The following is a 23,448-nucleotide window of genomic DNA, read 5'->3' as shown; positions in this document are numbered from 1 at the left end:
CATTTGACAATTCTAACGGTAAACACGACGTCATCTTAATCTAAGACTTGAAAGTAGGTTGAAATGAAACTAACATGGCCACATGTCTTTAAGAAAAAAAAAAATATATGGAAAATAAAATATGTGCCGTTCGGCAACTGTGCAAGCAAGTGGTGCCAAGTGTAGCCTCATTAAGTATTGCCAGTGCGGCGACCACACACTGCTAACTGCTGCTCCTGCTGCTTACTTTGCGTGTGGGATGGTCGCGATTATTTTTAAGGGCTAACACCACACTTTGAGGGATGGGTAGGGCTATTTCAGAGGCTACTGCCACACACACACACACACACACACACACTTGTAATATGGACGGGGCTATATTATAGTAAGGGTGAACCACACACTTTACACTTAAAAGTGTAAGTGGGACACGGGTCGTTATTTTGCTCTTATGGAGATAAATACGATTCATGTCTGCAGAGAGAGAGAGAGAGAGAGAGAGAGAGAGAGAGAGAGAGAGAGAGAGAGATTCTTTGGGATGAGGCAAGACCTGAGGGAGCACATTCCACAAGAAGGCACCTACTGGCCACAGGAGATACACTCGACAGCCACTGAAGTCCTGGAACACTTTAAAGCCATCACAACCCCCTCCTCACGCCATCAGGTCTTGTGTTATCTGTCCTTCCCATGTTGTACTGTCCTCCAGCAGATAACCTGGTCATAGACCATCAGGTCTTGTGTTATCTGTCCTTCCCATGTACTGTCCTCCAGCAGATAACCTGGTCATAGACCATCAGGTCTTGTGTTATCTGTCCTTCCCATGTACTGTCCTCCAGCAGGTAACCTGGTCATAGACCATCAGGTCTTGTGTTATCTGTCCTTCCCATGTACTGTCCTCCAGCAGATAACCTGGTCAAAGACCATCAGGTCTTGTGTTATCTGTCCTTCCCATGTTGTACTGTCCTCCAGCAATTAACCTGGTCATAGACCATCAGGTCTTGTGTTATCTGTCCTTCCCATGTTGTACTGTCCTCCAGCAGATAACCTGGTCATAGACCATCAGGTCTTGTGTTATCTGTCCTTCCCATGTGTACTGTCCTCCAGCAGATAACCTGGTCAAAGACCATCAGGTCTTGTGTTATTCATCCTCTCAATTATCCACATATTCTACACACTCACACCTCAAACTCGATCCCTCACACGACCCAGACCCTGTGAATCGTCAACACAGCCCAACGTGACCTCTAACAGCCCCCCCCCCCCCATAGTGAACTGTAGATGTAATTACAGGTCAGTATCGTAACGTGGTTGACGATCGTATCGCCCGGTACGACCGGTGTTGGTTTCGATCGCGCATGGCAATCGAGGTCGACCACGTCCGTAATAACAACAGTTTGAGTCTGTACGATGCGGGTACAAGGTCATGGTACGATACTTTATACATACGTCAGGTCGCGGGCTGAGGGCACACATCTACTTGAGGTGAGGTTTAGGCAGGGCTGCTGGCGGCCTGGTCTCTCGACCTGACCCGTAATGGGTCATCATCAGGTCAAAGGACAAGACCCATCGTTTATCCAAGGGTCGTTGCAACCGTCGTGTTCGAGGGGCGGGAGGGAGTTCTCACCGTCGTGTTCGAGGGTCGTATACCGTCGTGCTCAAGGGTCGTATACCGTCGTGTTCAAGGGTTGTATACCGTCGTGCTCAAGGGTCGTATACCGTCGTGCTCAAGGGTCGTATACCGTCGTGCTCAAGGGTCGTACCGTCGTGTTCAAGGGTCGTACCGTCGTGTTCAAAGGTCGTACCGTTGTGCTCCAGGGTCGTACCGTCGTGCTCCAGGGTCGTACCGTCGTGTTCAAGCGGTACAGTGTTACCAACACTATCGTCGTGTCACCAAGTGAGACAAGAGTCGGTCTTGCGAGGTTTGGTACAGCCTTGTCTGCACCCCACACCACCGCCCTCCTCCCACCAAACCCTCACGCACCTCCTCCCACCATACCCTCACGCACCTCCTCCCACCATACCCTCACGCACCTCCTCCCACCATACCCTCACGCTCTACCCTCACCCGTGCTACGGCGTGAGGAAGCTGTCTTGCATCGTGAGGCATCACCGTCTTCACTCAACCAGTCGCATCTCCCTGGTCGTCCGTCAACACACATCTAACCATCGCTCAAGCTACGACCAGCACCTGGGTCGTTCCCCGGGGGTCGCTCTGGGGGTCCACCAACTCAGGTGACGAGGAAGAAAGAAGAAGATGAAGAAGACGAGAGAGAGAGAGAGAGAGAGAGAGAGAGAGAGAGAGAGAGAGAGAGAGAGAGAGAGAGAGAGAGAGAGAGAGAGAGAGAACATCTCATTTTCTCTTGAAGATCAAATGTGGAAACCAATATTTCCTACCTTAAACCATTGTTAGACTTCGAAGATGATAACATCTGTTTCCCTTCAGATAAGCTGACAAGCAAGCGAGCGAACACACACACACACACAAAAAAAACACATCCCACAAATCTATTCTTCCTCCATTTCCCCCGTCAACACCTGTCATATGACCTCTGACCTTATGACATTCAAATAAAGGTCAAGGGAGAAAAGCCCTCTGGAATATGAAGGGCTTTTTCCCCCGATATTTCCTACACCTCCCTTTTACTGTAGTTAGTCCCTACATTCTCCCTTATACTTTTAGTTAGTCATACATAAATCCCCTTTTATTGGGGAGGGTTTGTCATACATACTCCCTTTTACTGTAGTTTGTTAAACATTCTCCCTTATACTGTAGTTAGTCATACATACTCCCTTATACTGTAGTTAGTCATACATACTCCCTTATACTGTAGTTAGTCATACATACTCCCTTATACTGTAGATAGTTATACATACTCCCTTATACTGTAGTTAGTCATACATACTCCCTTATACTGTAGTTAGTCATACATACTCCCTTATACTGTAGTTAGTCATACATACTCCCTTATACTGTAGTTAGTCATACATACTCCCTTATACTGTAGTTAGTCATACATACTCCCTTATACTGTAGTTAGTCATACATACTCCCTTATACTGTAGTTAGTCATACATACTCCCTTATACTGTAGTTAGTCATACATACTCCCTTATACTGTAGTTAGTCATACATACTCCCTTATACTGTAGTTAGTCATACATACTCCCTTATACTGTAGTTAGTCATACATACTCCCTTATACTGTAGTTAGTCATACATACTCCCTTATACTGTAGTTAGTCATACATACTCCCTTATACTGTAGTTAGTCATACATACTCCCTTATACTGTAGTTAGTCATACATACTCCCTTATACTGTAGTTAGTCATACATACTCCCTTATACTGTAGTTAGTCATACATACTCCCTTATACTGTAGTTAGTCATACATACTCCCTTATACTGTAGTTAGTCATACATACTCCCTTATACTGTAGTTAGTCATACATACTCCCTTATACTGTAGTTAGTCATACATACTCCCTTATACTGTAGTTAGTCATACATACTCCCTTATACTGTAGTTAGTCATACATACTCCCTTATACTGTAGTTAGTCATACATACTCCCTTATACTGTAGTTAGTCATACATACTCCCTTATACTGTAGTTAGTCATACATACTCCCTTATACTGTAGTTAGTCATACATACTCCCTTATACTGTAGTTAGTCATACATACTCCCTTATACTGTAGTTAGTCATACATACTCCCTTATACTGTAGTTAGTCATACATACTCCCTTATACTGTAGTTAGTCATACATACTCCCTTATACTGTAGTTAGTCATACATACTCCCTTATACTGTAGTTAGTCATACATACTCCCTTATACTGTAGTTAGTCATACATACTCCCTTATACTGTAGTTAGTCATACATACTCCCTTATACTGTAGTTAGTCATACATACTCCCTTATACTGTAGTTAGTCATACATACTCCCTTATACTGTAGTTAGTCATACATACTCCCTTATACTGTAGTTAGTCATACATACTCCCTTATACTGTAGTTAGTCATACATACTCCCTTATACTGTAGTTAGTCATACATACTCCCTTATACTGTAGTTAGTCATACATACTCCCTTATACTGTAGTTAGTCATACATACTCCCTTATACTGTAGTTAGTCATACATACTCCCTTATACTGTAGTTAGTCATACATACTCCCTTATACTGTAGTTAGTCATACATACTCCCTTATACTGTAGTTAGTCATACATACTCCCTTATACTGTAGTTAGTCATACATACTCCCTTATACTGTAGTTAGTCATACATACTCCCTTATACTGTAGTTAGTCATACATACTCCCTTATACTGTAGTTAGTCATACATACTCCCTTATACTGTAGTTAGTCATACATACTCCCTTATACTGTAGTTAGTCATACATACTCCCTTATACTGTAGTTAGTCATACATACTCCCTTATACTGTAGTTAGTCATACATACTCCCTTATACTGTAGTTAGTCATACATACTCCCTTATACTGTAGTTAGTCATACATACTCCCTTATACTGTAGTTAGTCATACATACTCCCTTATACTGTAGTTAGTCATACATACTCCCTTATACTGTAGTTAGTCATACATACTCCCTTATACTGTAGTTAGTCATACATACTCCCTTATACTGTAGTTAGTCATACATACTCCCTTATACTGTAGTTAGTCATACATACTCCCTTATACTGTAGTTAGTCATACATACTCCCTTATACTGTAGTTAGTCATACATACTCCCTTATACTGTAGTTAGTCATACATACTCCCTTATACTGTAGTTAGTCATACATACTCCCTTATACTGTAGTTAGTCATACATACTCCCTTATACTGTAGTTAGTCATACATACTCCCTTATACTGTAGTTAGTCATACATACTCCCTTATACTGTAGTTAGTCATACATACTCCCTTATACTGTAGTTAGTCATACATACTCCCTTATACTGTAGTTAGTCATACATACTCCCTTATACTGTAGTTAGTCATACATACTCCCTTATACTGTAGTTAGTCATACATACTCCCTTATACTGTAGTTAGTCATACATACTCCCTTATACTGTAGTTAGTCATACATACTCCCTTATACTGTAGTTAGTCATACATACTCCCTTATACTGTAGTTAGTCATACATACTCCCTTATACTGTAGTTAGTCATACATACTCCCTTATACTGTAGTTAGTCATACATACTCCCTTATACTGTAGTTAGTCATACATACTCCCTTATACTGTAGTTAGTCATACATACTCCCTTATACTGTAGTTAGTCATACATACTCCCTTATACTGTAGTTAGTCATACATACTCCCTTATACTGTAGTTAGTCATACATACTCCCTTATACTGTAGTTAGTCATACATACTCCCTTATACTGTAGTTAGTCATACATACTCCCTTATACTGTAGTTAGTCATACATACTCCCTTATACTGTAGTTAGTCATACATACTCCCTTATACTGTAGTTAGTCATACATACTCCCTTATACTGTAGTTAGTCATACATACTCCCTTATACTGTAGTTAGTCATACATACTCCCTTATACTGTAGTTAGTCATACATACTCCCTTATACTGTAGTTAGTCATACATACTCCCTTATACTGTAGTTAGTCATACATACTCCCTTATACTGTAGTTAGTCATACATACTCCCTTATACTGTAGTTAGTCATACATACTCCCTTATACTGTAGTTAGTCATACATACTCCCTTATACTGTAGTTAGTCATACATACTCCCTTATACTGTAGTTAGTCATACATACTCCCTTATACTGTAGTTAGTCATACATACTCCCTTATACTGTAGTTAGTCATACATACTCCCTTATACTGTAGTTAGTCATACATACTCCCTTATACTGTAGTTAGTCATACATACTCCCTTATACTGTAGTTAGTCATACATACTCCCTTATACTGTAGTTAGTCATACATACTCCCTTATACTGTAGTTAGTCATACATACTCCCTTATACTGTAGTTAGTCATACATACTCCCTTATACTGTAGTTAGTCATACATACTCCCTTATACTGTAGTTAGTCATACATACTCCCTTATACTGTAGTTAGTCATACATACTCCCTTATACTGTAGTTAGTCATACATACTCCCTTATACTGTAGTTAGTCATACATACTCCCTTATACTGTAGTTAGTCATACATACTCCCTTATACTGTAGTTAGTCATACATACTCCCTTATACTGTAGTTAGTCATACATACTCCCTTATACTGTAGTTAGTCATACATACTCCCTTATACTGTAGTTAGTCATACATACTCCCTTATACTGTAGTTAGTCATACATACTCCCTTATACTGTAGTTAGTCATATAAAAAATATTTTTTTTTTTTTTTTTTTTTTCATACTATTCGCCATTTCCCGCATTAGCGAGGTAGCGCTAAGAACAGAGGACTGGGCCTTTGAGGGAATATCCTCACCTGGCCCCCTTCTCTGTTCCTTCTTTTGGAAAAAAAAAAAAAAAAAACGAGAGGGGAGGATTTCCAGCCCCCCGCTCCCTTCCCTTTTAGTCGCCTTCTACGACACGCAGGGAATACGTGGGAAGTATTCTTTCTCCCCTATCCCCAGGGATAGGGGAGAAATATATAATATATAATATAATATATAATATTATATTATAATATAAAAATAACCCAAGCTAACAATTTTTATATAATATTTCTTTTCTACTCTCACCGTCCGCTGTTGTGAGTTGTATAATATCTTCCTGATATTCATATATTTTTCCATGTGATTCGTCTAAAAAAAAAAAATAAATAAATAAAAAAATGCATAAATAATATTTTTCATTTCTTTCATAATTTTTTTTCTAAATAAATACCAATTATTCACACACTGACACAGCTGAACTAACTTATCAAAGGAAAAAAAATCCCTTTAAAAACTTTACCTTACGTTTATGGACTTTATTACAACCAATTAGTAAGTATTACATTTACTGACGAGTATCATAAATGAGTTACGAGGGTGAAATTATAACTTAATAAACGAAATGTTGAGGGAAAATACTGAACAGTTTGCCTTCAAATGGCAACACTGATCAGCTGTTCGTAGGTGTATTTCTGAAATTTGCCAATTATGAATTATTGATATTAATAATTTGAGTACTATCACCTTGTTACGTTCATCTAATTCTCGTAAGTACTATCATGTATTATAGAGTTTGATTAATTATTTACGAAATATTCAAATACATTTCGAGTACATGTATTATACGATAAAATACAGTACTTGGCACGTTTCACACAGTAGACACGACTGCCATATAAGACAGGTTATCCTATTTCTAAAACAATGGTACATGTAGATAAATATAATCATAAAGAAGTATATTAACACATTCACTTAAAAGGAATGAAACAGAAGCCAGTGTTGTTACAGAAAACCTCTCAGCGTAACTTAGACAAAATAAATGTATGAGCATTTCGGTAACACTTGTCTCCTATATCAGGGTCTAACCATGGCACTACACATGTACTGTACGACCGCGCTCGCCCCCGATAATACCCCCACACCGTCGTACCCAAACTTTCACCGAAAATCGAACGTATATTACGAACAGATCGGCTGGCATCGGCGGAATCGGCCGCTCAAACTCGGAGTGACCTGCGTCGCAAAATCGGGCGGGAGTTACGCTGCGTCGGCCATAACGGGGTTGATCAGTATCATGGGGGTGCGGGGGGGGGGGGGGGAGGGAAGGTAGGGGGCCGGGGGAGGGAGGGGGGGTTCCACGCAAATTTGCGTTCATTAGCTTTAGGTGCGATCGAATGTGGAGAGAGAGAGAGAGAGAGAGAGAGAGAGAGAGAGAGAGAGAGAGAGAGAGAGAGAGAGAGAGAGAGAGAGAGAGAGAGAGAGAGAGAGCATCATTACACACACACACACAACAAACTTTCGCTTATAACGAACTAATTCAGAAGACAATCTTCTCGCTGTGGCCACACGCTGGGCTGGCCGCTAGTAACTAACCTAACCTAACCTAACCTAACCTAACCTAACCTAACCTAACCTAACCTAACCTAACCTAACCTAACCTAACCTAACCTAACCTAACCCCATCTCCATCTCTCCCCCCTCCCCTCCCCCCACCCCAACACACGTCACACAGTTGCCACATTCCATTAATACACCACAAACTACCCCTTCATACCCCTCCACCCCCCCTCCACCCCCGGAAAAATCACTCCCCCCTCCCCCCTAACCCCCACCAAATCGCTTTATCCTCCTTCCCAGTGGTAGCGCCTACCACTGGTGCTACTGAATAATAACGGGGTCTTCCTCCGTGCTCGACCATCCACGCACATTTCGCGACACATTGCGAGCGTCAAGGACATAAAACACACAACACTCATATAAAAAGTTACATGTATTAATTTTTTTTAAGATTAAATCACGTACGTGATGTGACCTTCATAATTACAGCGATTATCTGTGTGTGTGTGTGTGTGTGTGTGTGTGTGTGTGTGTGTGTGTGTGTGTGTGTGTGTGTGTGTGTGTGTGTGTGTGTGTGTGTGTGTGTGTGTGTGTGTATGTGTGTGTGTGTGTGTGTGTGTGTGTATGTATGTGTGTGTGTGTGTGTGTGTATGTATGTATGTGTGTGTGTGTGTGTGTGTGTGTGTGTGTGTGTATGTATGTGTGTGTGTGTGTGTGTGTGTGTGTGTGTGTGTATGTATGTATGTGTGTGTGTGTGTGTGTGAGTGTGTGTGTGTGTGTGTGTGTGTGTCAACAACCCGTCCATAACACACAACTCCACCCACTACAACAGTTGTCCCACATCTTCTTACTCTGAGAAACAAGTAATTAAAACTACCACTATGGATACTATGACCACTATGGATACTATGACCACTATGACCACTATGGATACTATGACCACTATGGATACTATGACCACTATGGATACTATGACCACTATGGATACTATGAGTAAACAACCTACACTACGGAAGATAATAAGTGATACAAATATAAGATAATAATAATAATAATAACAATAACAATAATAATAATAATAATAATAATAATAAAAACAAAATAATAATAATAATAATAATAACAATAATAATAATAATAATAATAATAATAATAATAATAATAATAAATAATTCCCTGAAGAACCATTTATAATAATTCACCTTACAACTCCTCAGTAGCATCAACAAAAACAACAACAACCAAGATAAACACAAAACAGAGACACAGGAACAAGAACACGAGACAGAGCAAGCACAGAGAGGGGAGGGTGAAGGAGGTCACGTGTCCAGTGGAGGACATGACGAGAGGGGAAAAAACCCAGACTCGCTTGTAAGAAATCATTTCCAGATGTTGAGCAGATGTTATAATACAGGAGGGGAGGGGCGGGGCTCTGGTTTACTGGGGTAGAAAACGTAGGCGGGGAAGGTGGGTTCTCAACACACACACACACACACACACCCTCGTTAACCCTAACTACCCTCACGCCGTAGATTATAACATAATCACAGAACTAGCAATTATACCATAACATGATGATACCAGTGCGATAGATAATGTCTGTCGTCACACAGATAGATAGACAAGACAGAAAGCTGGTGCACACAAGACAGACGTACACACGAGGTGTGCCACTGTAATGGCGGGTACAGCACTGTACTGCTTGGCGCGCGTACTAAGACCATCAGTACAGCGCGACGGGCGGGCTCAGGTCTGGATCGTTTAGACGCGGCGGCCCACACCCAACGCAGGTGTTCAACTTACCCTCCCTCGGGGCTGGTCGATAACTGGGAGCCTGCCTTTGACCCTGTGTGTGTGTGTGTGTGTGTGTGTGTGTGTGTAAGGGAGAGGGGGGAAGGTTGTACGGGTCATAACTTACAACAGTACAACCGTCCTCCCCCCCCCCCCACGTGTCAACACTTCTTGTAACGACCCGAGACTAGTCATCCCTGGCCAAATGGTCATTACAGTCATTGGTTATCTCAGATGAAGGTAATGATCAATTACCTCTTCGTTCATCTGTAGCCAATCTGTTTAATCCATGTTATGTCTCCATATATCATCATCATTTAATATAATTAACTTATTTCTTTATAATCAACCATCATACCTGATATCAGGGCACATATGAGCAACATGTAGGTTAACCACATAAATGTGGATAACCACATAAGTGTGGATAACGACATAACCTATCCTAACCACATAAGTGTGGATAACCACGTAAATGTAATAACCACATAACCTAACTTGTCCACATAAATGTGGATAACCACATAACCTATCTTGTCCACATAAATGTGGATAACCACATAAGTGTAGACAACCACATGAGCTTCTCTTACCACATAAGTGTGATAACCACATGACCTATCCTAACCACATAAGTGTGGATAACCAAAAGTACAAGTGTTCAGCAGAAACACTTGTCGTGTGGTAACGAGCGATTCATGCATGACCATTCTTGGCTGGGTCCCCCCCCCTCCCCCCCAACAACAACACCTGGGTGCCAACTCTTACAACCTAACCTCTGTTATAACATGACGCATCACTCACAAGGAAAACTGCCTACCATAAAACACAACTACAATATATATATATATATATATATATATATATATATATATATATATATATATATATATATATATATATATATATATACTCTTTCTTTCATACTTGATCGCCGTTTCCCACGTTAGCGCCAACAACGTGGAAAGGAAAAGTCCTCATTGGCTCCCACCCGTTTTCTGACGGTCGTGTGTAATACTCACACCACGACCACCCCACTTCCGTTTTCTTCCGAAATACAATACCAACGCTACGGATGTGAAGGATTAAAAAAAAAAAAACATTAAAACTGGGTATCACTTCACGATGCCTGGATGCGCAGAATGAGCGCTCATAATGTTGTAAATACAATAACAATTTTGAATATAAAAATCATGACGCGCAGTTATAATCGTCCGGTTAATATCGTCTCATCCACACTACGTTTTCTATATCCTCACACACGGGGCTATGACACGAGTAGAACAGTTCTCATCTTCTACTTGGTCATTACACGTGAACCAGTAGTTACCAGCGAGTGTAGTAGTAGTTAGTGATAACGTGATCACCCAACACTGTTATGGAAGCTTTCACGTCCCATATACAACCTTTCACAACCTTTCTCACTAACATGGCTTATATCCTCCCCTCGGTGCGTTTTCTATACAGTTTATATGCCTCAAGTTACAACCACAGGTTTACAACCCCGCCCCCCCCCCCCCCCCCGTGTCCTTTGGGATCGAGAGGAACTTGAGACTAATTGGCAACTTAACAACACATCAACAACACAGAATTTCCCCTAAGTTATAAAATTGTTTCCTACAATCTATCTCTATATCTATCTGAGCAGTTACTGTAGTTATTATAATACTACAACTCAAGTTATGCAAATCAATGGGTCTCATTGGGTGTGTATGTGGGGGGGGGGGGGGTTGTGTGTGACGCGCCAGCAAGACACGTAACGCAAGGAAGAAAATAACGATGTATTTCCAACGGCCAAAAATCGATCGTCTGTTTGGCCGCCCCGCCCCGCCCCGCCCCGCCCCGCTGTCTGCTTCCTCAACAACCACAACCTCTGGTCACAACTCCTCCAGCAGGTCGAGGTGGAGTTTCGGGTTGGGAGGGATCGGGCCTGCCGTGTGTGGGGGGGGGGGGGGGGGTGGAATGACACGGGAACACAAGAAACATAGAAAGCGTCCACGCTTGAAGGTCGAACCCCCCCCCCCACACCCCCCCACACCAGGCCCCGAGTTCGAGTAAGCGGGGTCTGCCCCCCCCACAACCCACCCAGGAACCTCCCTATAACAGATCTTGAACTCTAACAACACTCCACCTGTACCTTACCAGATACACGTAACAGCCAAATAAGAGGCAATTAAGCACAGAAATGACGTGAAGGACTTTGCAGCGGGTTGTTTCAGGAAGGGAGAGAGATGTACTACCACTGTAATGAGGGTCATGAGTTACCCTCCCCCCCCCCGGTCTAAGGGTGAGGTGCTAGAAACCTCAAGATAATATAATATATAACTTTTTTTTCTCGAATTTTCCCTTTACAATTCAAGTGTGATACAAACACATTTGGGGTTTTGTTTTTTTTTGGGCTGATTCTTTAACTAACATAAAACCTGTCTACCGTCGAGATTGGGTTACAAATTACTCCATTTCTGAACACAGAAAAAAGAAAAAATATGTATATAATAATGCAAGAAAATGTATCATACATACACTGACAATTCAACACACTACATATACATTTGACCAGACACACATGCTCGTAGTGGAAGGTTCGCGATGGTGTCAGTCTAAGATAACATTAACTATGTTTTACCAGCAGAGAGAGGGAGGCGCACTGTGCGTATTAAACCCGCGCTGGTAACCCTCCCCGTCTGTGCACACGCTCATGTGAAATTCAAATTATAATTTTTACATAAACATTTTGGAATTCTACACAGTATCTATGCATCCCTTAACCCACCTTCGTAAACACGGTGACTTCTTGCAATACTGTTACTGCAAAATGACCCATATTGATTTATTAAATATCATACTCCATGGTTGTTTAATTTGTTTAAGGATGGGGTTGTTAGGGAGATGAATGCAAGAGTTTTGGAGAGAGGGGCAAGTATGCAGTCTTTTGTGGATGAAAGGGCTTGGGACGTGAGTGGTTTATTATATGAACCTCAATGGTTTATCACACATATGAACCTCAGTGGTTTATCAAATATACAATGAACATTAGGGTTTTTGTATCAATATCAAAATGAACCTCTGGTTTATCAAATATCATAACAGCGGTTTATCAAATTTCCCAAATGGAACATTGGTGGCTTGATGAATACAAAATCGTCCTCAGTGGTTTAATCAAATACAAACAAAGCACTTTGATGGTTTATCACGTAGAGTAAAATTTCTGAACCCTTCTGGTTTAAAAGCATTATATTCCCCCTTACAAAACCATTCTGTGAAGTTATAATCTTTGGAACCCCACAACTTACGTTCATACATTGATATACATGGAACCCCACAACTTACGTTCATACATTCATACATGGAACCCCACAACTTACGTTCATACATTGATACATTTTCCTCGTTTATGACACACTATATTTCAGCCACAGTGCTTGAAACGGGAGTGTACGTACGTACGGCTTCAGGTGAACGTGTGTCGCCTTCAGCGCGTACTGAAAACGACAGTTCGGATCAGAATTATTCGAGAGAGAGAGAGAGAGAGAGAGAGAAGAGAGAGAGAGAGAGAGAAGAGAGAGAGAGAGAGAGAGAGATCAGGAACCAGCGGTAAACACAAAAGGTGTTCTTTTTTTTCTTTTTAAATAGGGTGGGGGAATGGGGGGGGGGGGGTTACAGGCGACGCATGTGGCTATAAAGTCCACATGGATGTAAGCCAACATAATGATGAGGTTGTGTGTGTGTGTGTGTGTGTGTGTGTGTGTGTGTGTGTGCCTGACACCAGACGTCTGCCCAAAGCTGATCATCACCTCACAAAGCCAGACTCAAACACGTGATCAATAACCCAGTTTTCCCATCTTCCTCCCCCCCCCCCTCCCCCATGATGAAATATATACCTCCCCCCCCCCCCTCGTGTGTGGTGTGGGTCCGTGTTGACCCCGTCCCTCACTCGAACCCCATCCTCCTCTTCTTCTGACCCTCCTCCCCCTCGCCCTCCTCATGTTTATTCCCGCTTGGATCGAGACGTTAGAATTCCAAAAGCTGGTCTTCAAGTTGTCGTACGCTCTCAGTGTGTGTGTGTGTGTGTGTGTGTGTGTGTGTGTGTGTGTGTGTTGTGGACGCCTTGCTACCGTCATCATACACTGGTCGCACGCATGATTCCCCCCCCCCCCACGCCCGACCGAGTTCATGACCCGTGGTAGGCCTCCCAGATGGTGTTCGTGACCACCACAGCTGGCTCACCTCCGTGCCATGACACCACGTGAGAAACCTTGCTGTTGCTGGGTCACGACAACAACAACACCAACAACACACACACACACACACACAGCACCACAACACGTCACAACTCTGGTGTACCACAACCCTGCCCCCCTCCCCCCCCTGCCCCCCTTCCTCGACTTCAAGTACAATAAATAACCAACTCAATTTCTCCTCCTTCGAATCCCTTAAGTCTCCCCCATCCACTGTGAATGTAAATATTTACACTTTCTGTAAACAATCGTAAAAGAAAACAATAACAAACACTTTTGAACACCCCCCCCCCCCGCCCGCCCTCCACACCGCATTAACACATAACTCAAGAATAACTTACTACTAACTTTGTGAGAGACATTCCAAAAATACCATACAAGCAGTACAACATAAAATACAACAGTAAATACAATAAAACCAAAACAGACTCACAGGATCCTTCACGCGTCGTAATATAACATCAGAGTAAACTTCAGGACTGTAGAAACAGCTAGTCATGAGAACTTCATCTCCACAACACACACACACACACACACACACACAGACATATCATTTATTTATTATACTTTGTCGCTGTCTCCCGCGTTAGCGAGGTAGCGCAAGGAAACAGACACAAGTTGTGAGCTTGGGACAGACGCTACAACCCCCTGGCAACAACCCCGGCCCCGGGTGTTGTAGCCTGGCCCTCCGCCAGGTTATATACGGACACACAACTGTTGGTGAAGCATTGTTATGTGCGCCGACACACGCGTGGTGGTGGGGAGGCGCCAACAGTTGAGATAACCAGTGTTGGAGACAGGTGTGGGGGGGGAGAGACTGAAGCCACCAGTGTTGGAGACAGTGTGGGGGGGACTGAAGCCTCCAGTGTTGGAGACGGTGTGGGGGGGAGAGACTGAAGCCACCAGTGTTGGAGACTTGATGGTGCTGCCCCCCCCTCCCGCCACCCCACCCGCGGGGGGGTGGTGGGGGGTGCCCCGTGAACGCGTCCGGCCTGGGCTGAGAGAGAGAGAGAGAGAGAGAGAGAGAGAGAGAGAGAGAGAGAGAGAGAGGACGCTACACAGCCTAGTCCTGGGAGGCCTGGGGGCGGCGGGGCGGGACGGGGCGGGGCCTGGGGGGGCCTGGCCACATCCATGAATGGGGGGTGTTGTTAGAACCGTCGTTAAGGGGGGAGGGGGTGGTGGATGGTTACCACCGCCCGCGACGCCCCTGCAGGCAGTACTCACCCGTAGGGCATCGCCACCATACAGGGACGCTCCTCCTACAGGCGCCGAGCCGTGTGCCAAAACCCACCACCTGTGGGTAAGTGTGACACCACCTTACTGGGGGGGTCATCATCATGTCACTGGGGGGACGAGCCAATCACAGGTCATACGCTTCTCAAAGGCGGCCATAGTGCGTATGTGTGTGTGTGTGTATGCGTATGCGTTCTCCTTGCGTACATATATTCTCTTCTCTAACAAGCGTAGTGGAGATATTCGTCTGTGTAATTCTCCCACGGAGAACACAACCAGTTTTCTCTCTCTCACCCACCCATTCACCCCGCCCCCCATTTTCTTCTTGGGCTATAAGTGTGGGTCTCTGGGTCAAAAGAGGAATGGGTACCATTTCTCGCTTGTAGCGAAATCTACCCTTCCCCCCCCTTCCCCAACCCATGGGGAATTAATTACCCCACGCGCATGTGCTGGACGTAACGAGTGTGATTGGCTGTTAAGACGCAAACTGGCTCTCAGACAAGACGTTCTCTATGTGCAACAAACATTTCAAAGTCAAACGTATATACGAAACTAAAACAGACGTAAACACGAGAAATGGGCAGGACTTTCTGTGGTGAAGGGCAACTGTGAAGACATTATAAGAATGAAATCATATAAGGCGAGATATATAACACATAATGTGTGATATATAACATATAAAGTGTGATATATAACATATAAGTTGTGATATATAATGTGTGATACATAACATATAAAGTGTAATATAACATATAAAGTGTGATATATAACATATAAGTTGTGATATATAACATAAAGTGTGATATATAACATATAAAGTGTGATATATAACATATAAGGTGTGATATATGTGTGATATATACACGAGAACACACAATTATGATGTGAGGCTTCGCTAACCATTCCTGGTATATTATTTTTTCCTGCATATCTTTAACTTTTAACATTCAAATTAAATGTTAAACTAAAACATACCAATAATATCAACCTTTCTCTTCTTCTTACTAACTACTACTATCATTATCACTACTACAACTACTACCACCACCACCACCACTACTACAACTACTACAACTACTACTACCACTACTACCACCACTACTACTACCACTACTACTACTACTACTACTACTACTACCACTACTACTACTACTACTACTACTACTACCACTACTACTACTACTACTACTACTACTACCACTACTACTACTATCATCAAAACGTATGTAAACAAATGCGGTACAATTTAGCGTATCGTGTGACCCATGTACGCAGGCCCCTGCGATGGTACACCACGTCAGAGAACGCAGTTCACAGGTTCGACTCCTGCGGTACGTCCCAGCTGGGTCATACCGCAGGATTCGAACCATCGCGTTCGAAACAAACGGTACGCGACACCCTCGTACGGTACACGGCAAGCAGAGCGGTACGGCAGGGGGAGGGAGGGAAGGAGCAACGCCGGTACATACGCACTGAAGCGAGCGATCCGCTGTTTGGAAACGCCTCACCACCAACGCGTCTCCTCCTCCACCTCACACAACGAACCTGGGTCGCCTGCCCGCCCCCGGAGATTCGAACCCCCTCCGCACATCCACCCAGACGCTATGGTGACCCTCGCGCCATCATCTGAGGCAGGTCTGGTCGTCTCACCAACCTTGGTAAACAACAGAGACTTCAGTCTGTTTCAGTGTGGAAGACAACAGAGACTTCAGTCTGTTTCAGTGTGGCGAGGTTGCCTTTTCTAAATTTATATTGCCTTTCTATTGCCTTTTCTAAATTTATATTGCCTTTATATTGCCCTTTCTAAATTTATATTACAGGCCACTGAAGGGAGGAATGGGTGAGAGGAAGGGGAGAGTAGAGGAAGGGGTGTGTGTGTGCAGCACACCAGCCCAGAAGAATAATTATAAACAAAGAAATTACGTTTGGATAAATGAATTTACGTTTGGGGTAAATAAGTTAGTTATCTAATAATGCCGCTAATTGGTGTGAAGTCATGATAAACAACTCTGGCTTCTCTGTCGGGTTGACGCACGGCCTATTTTGGCGCGCAACACACACACACACACAAATGTCGCGTTTAAATTTGGCTTGAGAGGTTGACCCCAGAGGTCAAGGGCGGTTAGAAAGTTAGAAATAGAAATTAATATCAGTAGTTATTACGCGCGTAGGAGCATGGTTTGGCCACCACAACTGCCACAAAATATGAAATTAAATAATTTTATATAATCAATATAATTTATGAACTCTAGATGAACCAGGACAGTAAAGGGGAAAGAAGAGAAGACATTTAGTGATATGGAGTGATAGAATTTGGTGGTTTAGAAGCAGATGACGAAATATAAACCATTAAATACATCAACGCTGAATATAGGATATTGCACCATATGTATATATGTTTCCTACTTGAATCACAAGTGAACTTATTATTCCTCCCCAGGATATGAGAACTACGATTTAGACGTGTCAATATCCACCCAAATATTACAATCTTGCTCTCAAGATCACGGTTGTAGAATCGTTATAACACATTTCACAACTACGAGTAACGTATATGGTAACCTCTGGCACTTCCTGCATGAGTTGCCACATGCCGCCATAACATTTATCTACTAAATGTATGTTAGTTTTCCCACCAACCAGGTGAGCACAGGTGACCCCACCCATTACATATATATATATATATATATATATATATATATATATATATATATATATATATATATATATATATATATATATATATGTTATCCCTGGGGATAGGGGAGAAAGAATACTTCCCACGTATTCCCTGCGTGTCGTAGAAGGCGACTAAAAGGGAAGGGAGCGGGGGGCTGGAAATCCTCCCCTCTCTCTTTTTTTTTTTTTTTTTCCCAAAAGAAGGAACAGAGAAGGGGGCCAGGTGAGGGTATTCCCTCAAAGGCCCAGTCCTCTGTTCTTAACGCTACCTCGCTATCGCGGGAAATGGCGAATAGTATGAAAAAAAAAAAAAAAAAAAATATATATATATATATATATATATATATATATATATATATATATATATGGCTGTAATATATTGTAGATTTCAAGGAACTAGATCATAGCAGGGTTAATCATTCACCACGTACTTGTTCTAATGATCTAACAAGGGTCGTTTATGGACTTACCATGGTTAAACTCACAGGTCTACCATAACTACCATTCACGCATCTCTACCATAACTTTAACTTGGAAATGACCATGGCTAACCATGACCTACCATGGGTATATTCCAAAACATCTACCTCAAAAGTTCTCAGAACTACGTGTGTGCTGATGGTTAATTAGGCCATGTCCTTAACAATGTTCATGTATCTACTAGCCATTGGGTAGTTTGGCCTCTTAAGCCTGTCCACTGCTGAGGTTAAGTCAAGCTGGCTCTCTCTCTCTCTCTCTCTCTCTCTCTCTCTCTCTCTCTCTCTCTCTCTCTCTACAGCACGCTTACCCTCACTCACTCACTCACTCTCACTCTGACACTCACCACACGACCCCTCACTGACCATAACCACCTCCTCCTCCTCCTCCTCCACCAGAGCTCCCACCTCCTGCCGTCCCTGCGAGCACCAGCCTCCTCCCTCCCTCGCAAAGGATGTCCATCCTAGCCCTGCTCCTCCTCCACTGGCTCGTCCTCCAAGGGCTGGCGGCGTTCACGACCCCGGTAGGAGGAGGAGCAGCAGCGGCGACGACCCGACGAGGTTCTCTAGACGCGAACCGAAGCATCTTGAAGATCGTGGAGGCCCTGCAGGAGCTGAGGCAAACGCTGAAGGAAGGAGAGGTGGATCCCGCCGCTCCCACGGACTCTGGTGAGTGGGTGTGTGTGTGTGTGGGTGAGTGGGTGGGAGAGAGAGAGAGAGAGAGAGAGAGAGAGAGAGAGAGAGAGAGAGAGAGAGAGAGAGAGAGAGCATCGACCCCCTGTTTATCCCACATTGTTGTTGACCTGAGGTTACACTGGTGACCTGAGACACGTCGTTGACCTGAGACATGTCTTTGACCTGGGGTCACACTGGTGACCTGAGACATGTTGACCTGAGGTCACACTGGTGACCTGAGACACGTCGTTGACCTGAGACATGTCTTTGACCTGGGGTCACACTGGTGACCTGAGACACGTCGTTGACCTGAGACATGTCTTTGACCTGGGGTCACACTGGTGACCTGAGACATGTCGTTGACCTGAGGTCACACTGGTGACCTGAGACACGTCGTCCTGCCCCTCAGAGCGTCCTAAGACCCCCCTCCCCCCCTGTCCTCAGATCCCGCGACGGAAGCAGCGGAGAGGACGAGGAACCTGACCCTGGCGCTGGAGGAGCTGGTCCAGGCTGTCCACACCAACACCCGGGCTCTGAGGGAGGCGCAGAAGCTGCACGAAGGTAAGGTGCTCTAGGGGCTTGGGGAGGGGAGGGATAGAGAGTCAGGTAAGCTGGTGTGGGGAGATGGGGAGGAAAGATCGGGGGGAGGGAAGGTTAGGTAACCAAAAATGGGAAGGTAGCTGGGGAGTTGGGAGGGCAAGTGGGGAGATGAGCATGAATGATGGAGGGATGGGGAGACGTAGGGGATGGCGGAGAAGGATGGAGAGGCGGAGGAAGGGGTTGGGGAGAGAGAATGAGAGAGAGAGAGAGAGAGAGAGAGAGAGAGAGAGAGAGAGAGAGAGAGAGAGAGAGAGAGAGAGAGAGAGAGAGAGAGAAGGGGGGGCAATGAACAAGGTTTCCAGGGTAGTACATGCTATACGTACTACAGTGTGCTATGTAGTACATGCTCTACGTACTACAGTGTGCTATGTAGCATTTCTCCTACAAGCTGTTGTGTCTGAGGGGATGTTGCCTAAGAGTTTCTTTTGTTTATTGTTCTTTCTCTGATAAATGAGGATAATGGGCTAATATTACTGTCCTCCAGCAGATAACCTGGTCATAGACCATCAGGTCTTGTGTTATCTGTCCTTCCCATGTTGTACTGTCCTCCAGCAGATAACCTGGTCATAGACCATCAGGTCTTGTGTTATCTGTCCTTCCCATGTTGTACTGTCCTCCAGCAGATAACCTGGTCATAGACCAAAAGGTCTTGTGTTATCAGTCCTCCCCACTTCGAAGCACCACCAAGGCCTTCCCTGACCTTCCTGCAGGCGTGAGGTGTGAGCTGCCCTTCTTCCCGGTGGGGTCTGAGTGCTTCTACGTGAACCCGTACCAGAGGGTCAGCTGGGGTGAGGCCCGTAAGTTCTGCCAGGGGCTCGGCGCGGAGCTGGCCCAACCCAGCGACGTGAACAAGCTACGCGCAACGCTCCTCCACAAGTTCCGTAAGTGCGAAGTGTTCCTGAGGACGCCTCGAAGCTACGCTACTTGACCCAGTATCTTTTTTCTCTCTCTCTCTTAAGTCTCTCAAGCCCTAGCGAAGGGCCGTGTTCCTCTGTAGTGTTCCGTCAAGTGTGAGGGATGTTACTCGGGGGTTGCCAAGGCACCGCTGCTCATACTGACTGCAGTCACACTTACCTACAAGCTCTAAGGACCTCTGCTTCCTTCCCCCCACACAAACGGTTGAGTAAGTATGACGGAGGAGATGTGAGTGAGTGAGTCAGGAGGAGGAGGAGGAGGAGGAGGATTCATTCAATAATGCTCGAGTCTTACGATCCATGACAGAGAGAAGAAGCTAACGTCACTTGGTACAGATACCAATGCGTCTCCTTCCAACACTCCAGCCATGGACGACTAATTCCTCCAGTAATACCTCGGGGTATCTGAGAGTGGTAAGGTTGACCAAATGTGCCCAAGAAAGTGTGTTTTCTGTACGTCAATGTGGAATAGCTACAGTGTGTTACATTCTTCCCGTCCCCCCTCTCTGTATTGTGTTCCCTTTCTGTTCACAATAATATCTTGTTCACCGATGTTGTCTCCACTCGCGTTTCCACCTTCAGTCCCTCCTCCACCACACCACTTATCTTCCTCTTATCTTCCTTTGCTTGTGACTTAACTCCACAATCTCACCGCCAAGTCTTCATATCTGGCACTACCGGACTTGTCCACTCATCTCTTTTCATATCTGCACCTCACCCCAGGCGCCATACCTGCTGTGTTCTCATATTCCTCATTCCATCACCTATTTCTCCCATCAGCCTCTCCTTTTTCCTCCTTAACTTCGCTATCATGTCCCCACGTACAGTGATGGGTGGGGAGGAGGAGCCTTCTGCTGTACTGTCCAGTCTCCATCTACAGTGGTGGGTAGGGGGGAGGAGCCTTCTCCTTGACCATCTCGCCTCCATCTACATAGCTGGATGGACGGGAACATTGTGCTTTCCTATCCTATCTCCATCTACTCAGATCACGACCTTACGACCCTCATACCATCATCCATCAGATATCTTCGTCAGATAACATGATGTCCTCTACTACCTAGCTTCCCCACCAGCTCACGGTTTCCACCCACCCACCAGCCACCATCCCTAGTCATCCACGCATCGTCTCACCCACAGCTGAGGATCGCTACCAGTTCTTCTGGCTGGGAGCCATGGAGGCCATGGGCAAGGAGGGCAACTGGTCCTGGCTCTCGCAAGTCGCCGTGCCCATCAGAGAGTGGTCAGAGGGCCAACCTGACGGAGGGAACGAGAACTGTGTCGTCCTAAGCAGGGATGAGTACCCAGCCCTGCACGATAGCCCCTGCTACACCCACACCATGTTCATCTGCCAGGCCCCGCCCGCTCCCATGTGAGTGAGGGTGTGTGTGAGTGAGGAGGGGTCCTTCCTCATAAAACCCAGCAAACAAAGACCAAACCCATGGTTCGTGCCCCACTGCTGAGGAGGGGAATCAAACACAAAACATTACGTGGTTCTAATTTAACCTCGCGTTCCACGTTTTCTTTACCGAGCGTCAGCTTGAATTCTACGTGTTATTCTCCTGTTATAAGGTAACGTAACACCGTGACTGAGGCTGGCACATCACGTTACTGAGTCAGGGTGTTCCTATGATAACTTCATCTCTTTTATTGTCACAATCTCCACAGATGCACTTCATGTGTCTCTCTGTTGTGTGTACGACGATAGCGTGCACACTGTAAGATTACACTGGTTTATCTTAATGTACTCCTCTCTCTCTTCCGAACACAACCAGGAAGAAAATGTATAATGTATTCTGAATGCAAGTGACCTTAATAAATGATCAGAAACGTCGTATATTATATAACTTACCTCAAAGTTGTACATAAGGGAAAGATTTCACTGGCTCTAACCCTCACATGTAAAGCATTTCTGAAGGTTTTGTTCTTTATATACGGATATTCTACAACCAAAATCCTTCTTATCTACCTCTATCCTACGTCTCTACTTCATGCTGTGTCTACCTCTTGATATATCTACTCCCAAACGCCCTTGAACTACAAAGATACTCTAATACAGAAAGTTAAGAGAGTGACAATTATACGTATCTAAGGCTTAATCCAGAGCTTGGGAATATATAATGAAGAATCATAATTACTCCTAGCATTACTCTCTTTACTCTCTTCCCCCTAGCATTACTCTCTTCCTCCTAGCATTACTCTCTTCCCCCTAGCATTACTCTCTTCCTCCTAGTATTACTCTCTTCCTCCTAGCATTACTCCCTTCCTCCTAGTATTACTCTCTTCCTCCTAGCATTACTCCCTTCCTCCTAGCATTACTCTCTTCCTCCTAGCATCATTACATAAACAATCATCTGTATCTTTCGTTAAGACAGTTCAACCCTTCACTTCCCCCTCGGGTCATGGCTGTTACATGTGGCTCGCAGGGAGACACTCGAAGTTCAGTCATCAATACAATACTCCCTGAGTGAGGACAGACGGAGGTAAACACTCACAGAGTGAGGACAGACGGAGGTAAACACTCACAGAGTGAGGACAGACAGAGGCAAACTCTCCCTGGTGAGGACATACGGAGTCAAACACTCCCTTGGTGAAGACAGACTGAGGCAAACACTCCCAGAGTGAGGACAGACTGGGGTAAACACTCCCTGTGTGAGGACAGACAGAGGTAAACACTCCCTGGTGAGGACAGACGGAGGTAAACACTCACAGAGTGAGGACAGACTCAGGCAAACACTCCCAGAGTGAGGACAGATGAAGGAGTTCACAGATATACGAATGATGCAAGGCGTGTGTAAGTGTGTGTGTGTGTGTGTGTGTGTGTGTGTGTGTGTGTGTGCAGGACATGACTCACCTGTGAATCATCACAA

The 23,448-nt window shown here is 44.4% G+C and overlaps 2 protein-coding genes across 12 annotated transcripts in view; one reads left to right on the top strand and one right to left on the bottom strand.

Moving 5' to 3' along the window:
• The window catches only part of LOC139757534 (uncharacterized), a 199,707-nt gene that overhangs the window by 119,972 nt on the left and 56,287 nt on the right, over positions 1–23,448 (bottom strand). The gene's annotated exons all lie outside the window — the stretch shown is intronic.
• LOC139757535 (uncharacterized) lies at positions 15,147–22,412 on the top strand. The gene is made up of 5 exons (XM_071678094.1): positions 15,147–15,304; positions 18,792–19,061; positions 19,512–19,628; positions 20,378–20,548; positions 21,719–22,412. The coding sequence occupies exons 2-5, from the start codon at positions 18,848–18,850 to the stop codon at positions 21,952–21,954; spliced, it is 738 nt and encodes a 245-aa protein (XP_071534195.1). The 5' UTR covers positions 15,147–15,304; positions 18,792–18,847; the 3' UTR covers positions 21,955–22,412.

This window comes from Panulirus ornatus, chromosome 27 (genome assembly GCF_036320965.1).
Source record: "Panulirus ornatus isolate Po-2019 chromosome 27, ASM3632096v1, whole genome shotgun sequence".
NCBI classification, from domain to species: domain Eukaryota; kingdom Metazoa; phylum Arthropoda; class Malacostraca; order Decapoda; family Palinuridae; genus Panulirus; species Panulirus ornatus.
Note: the sequence above shows the minus strand (reverse complement) of the source record. Positions and strands in the feature narration are given on the sequence as shown.

Excerpts from the sequence above, each read along its gene's own strand:
- LOC139757535 (XM_071678094.1), top strand. The coding sequence starts at position 18,848 with ATGTCCATCCTAGCCCTGCTCCTCCTCCACTGGCTCGTCCTCCAAGGG. Across the intron at positions 19,062-19,511 it reads CGCCGCTCCCACGGACTCTG|ATCCCGCGACGGAAGCAGCG; the intron begins GTGAGTGGGTGT and ends CCCTGTCCTCAG. Across the intron at positions 20,549-21,718 it reads AACGCTCCTCCACAAGTTCC|CTGAGGATCGCTACCAGTTC; the intron begins GTAAGTGCGAAG and ends TCTCACCCACAG.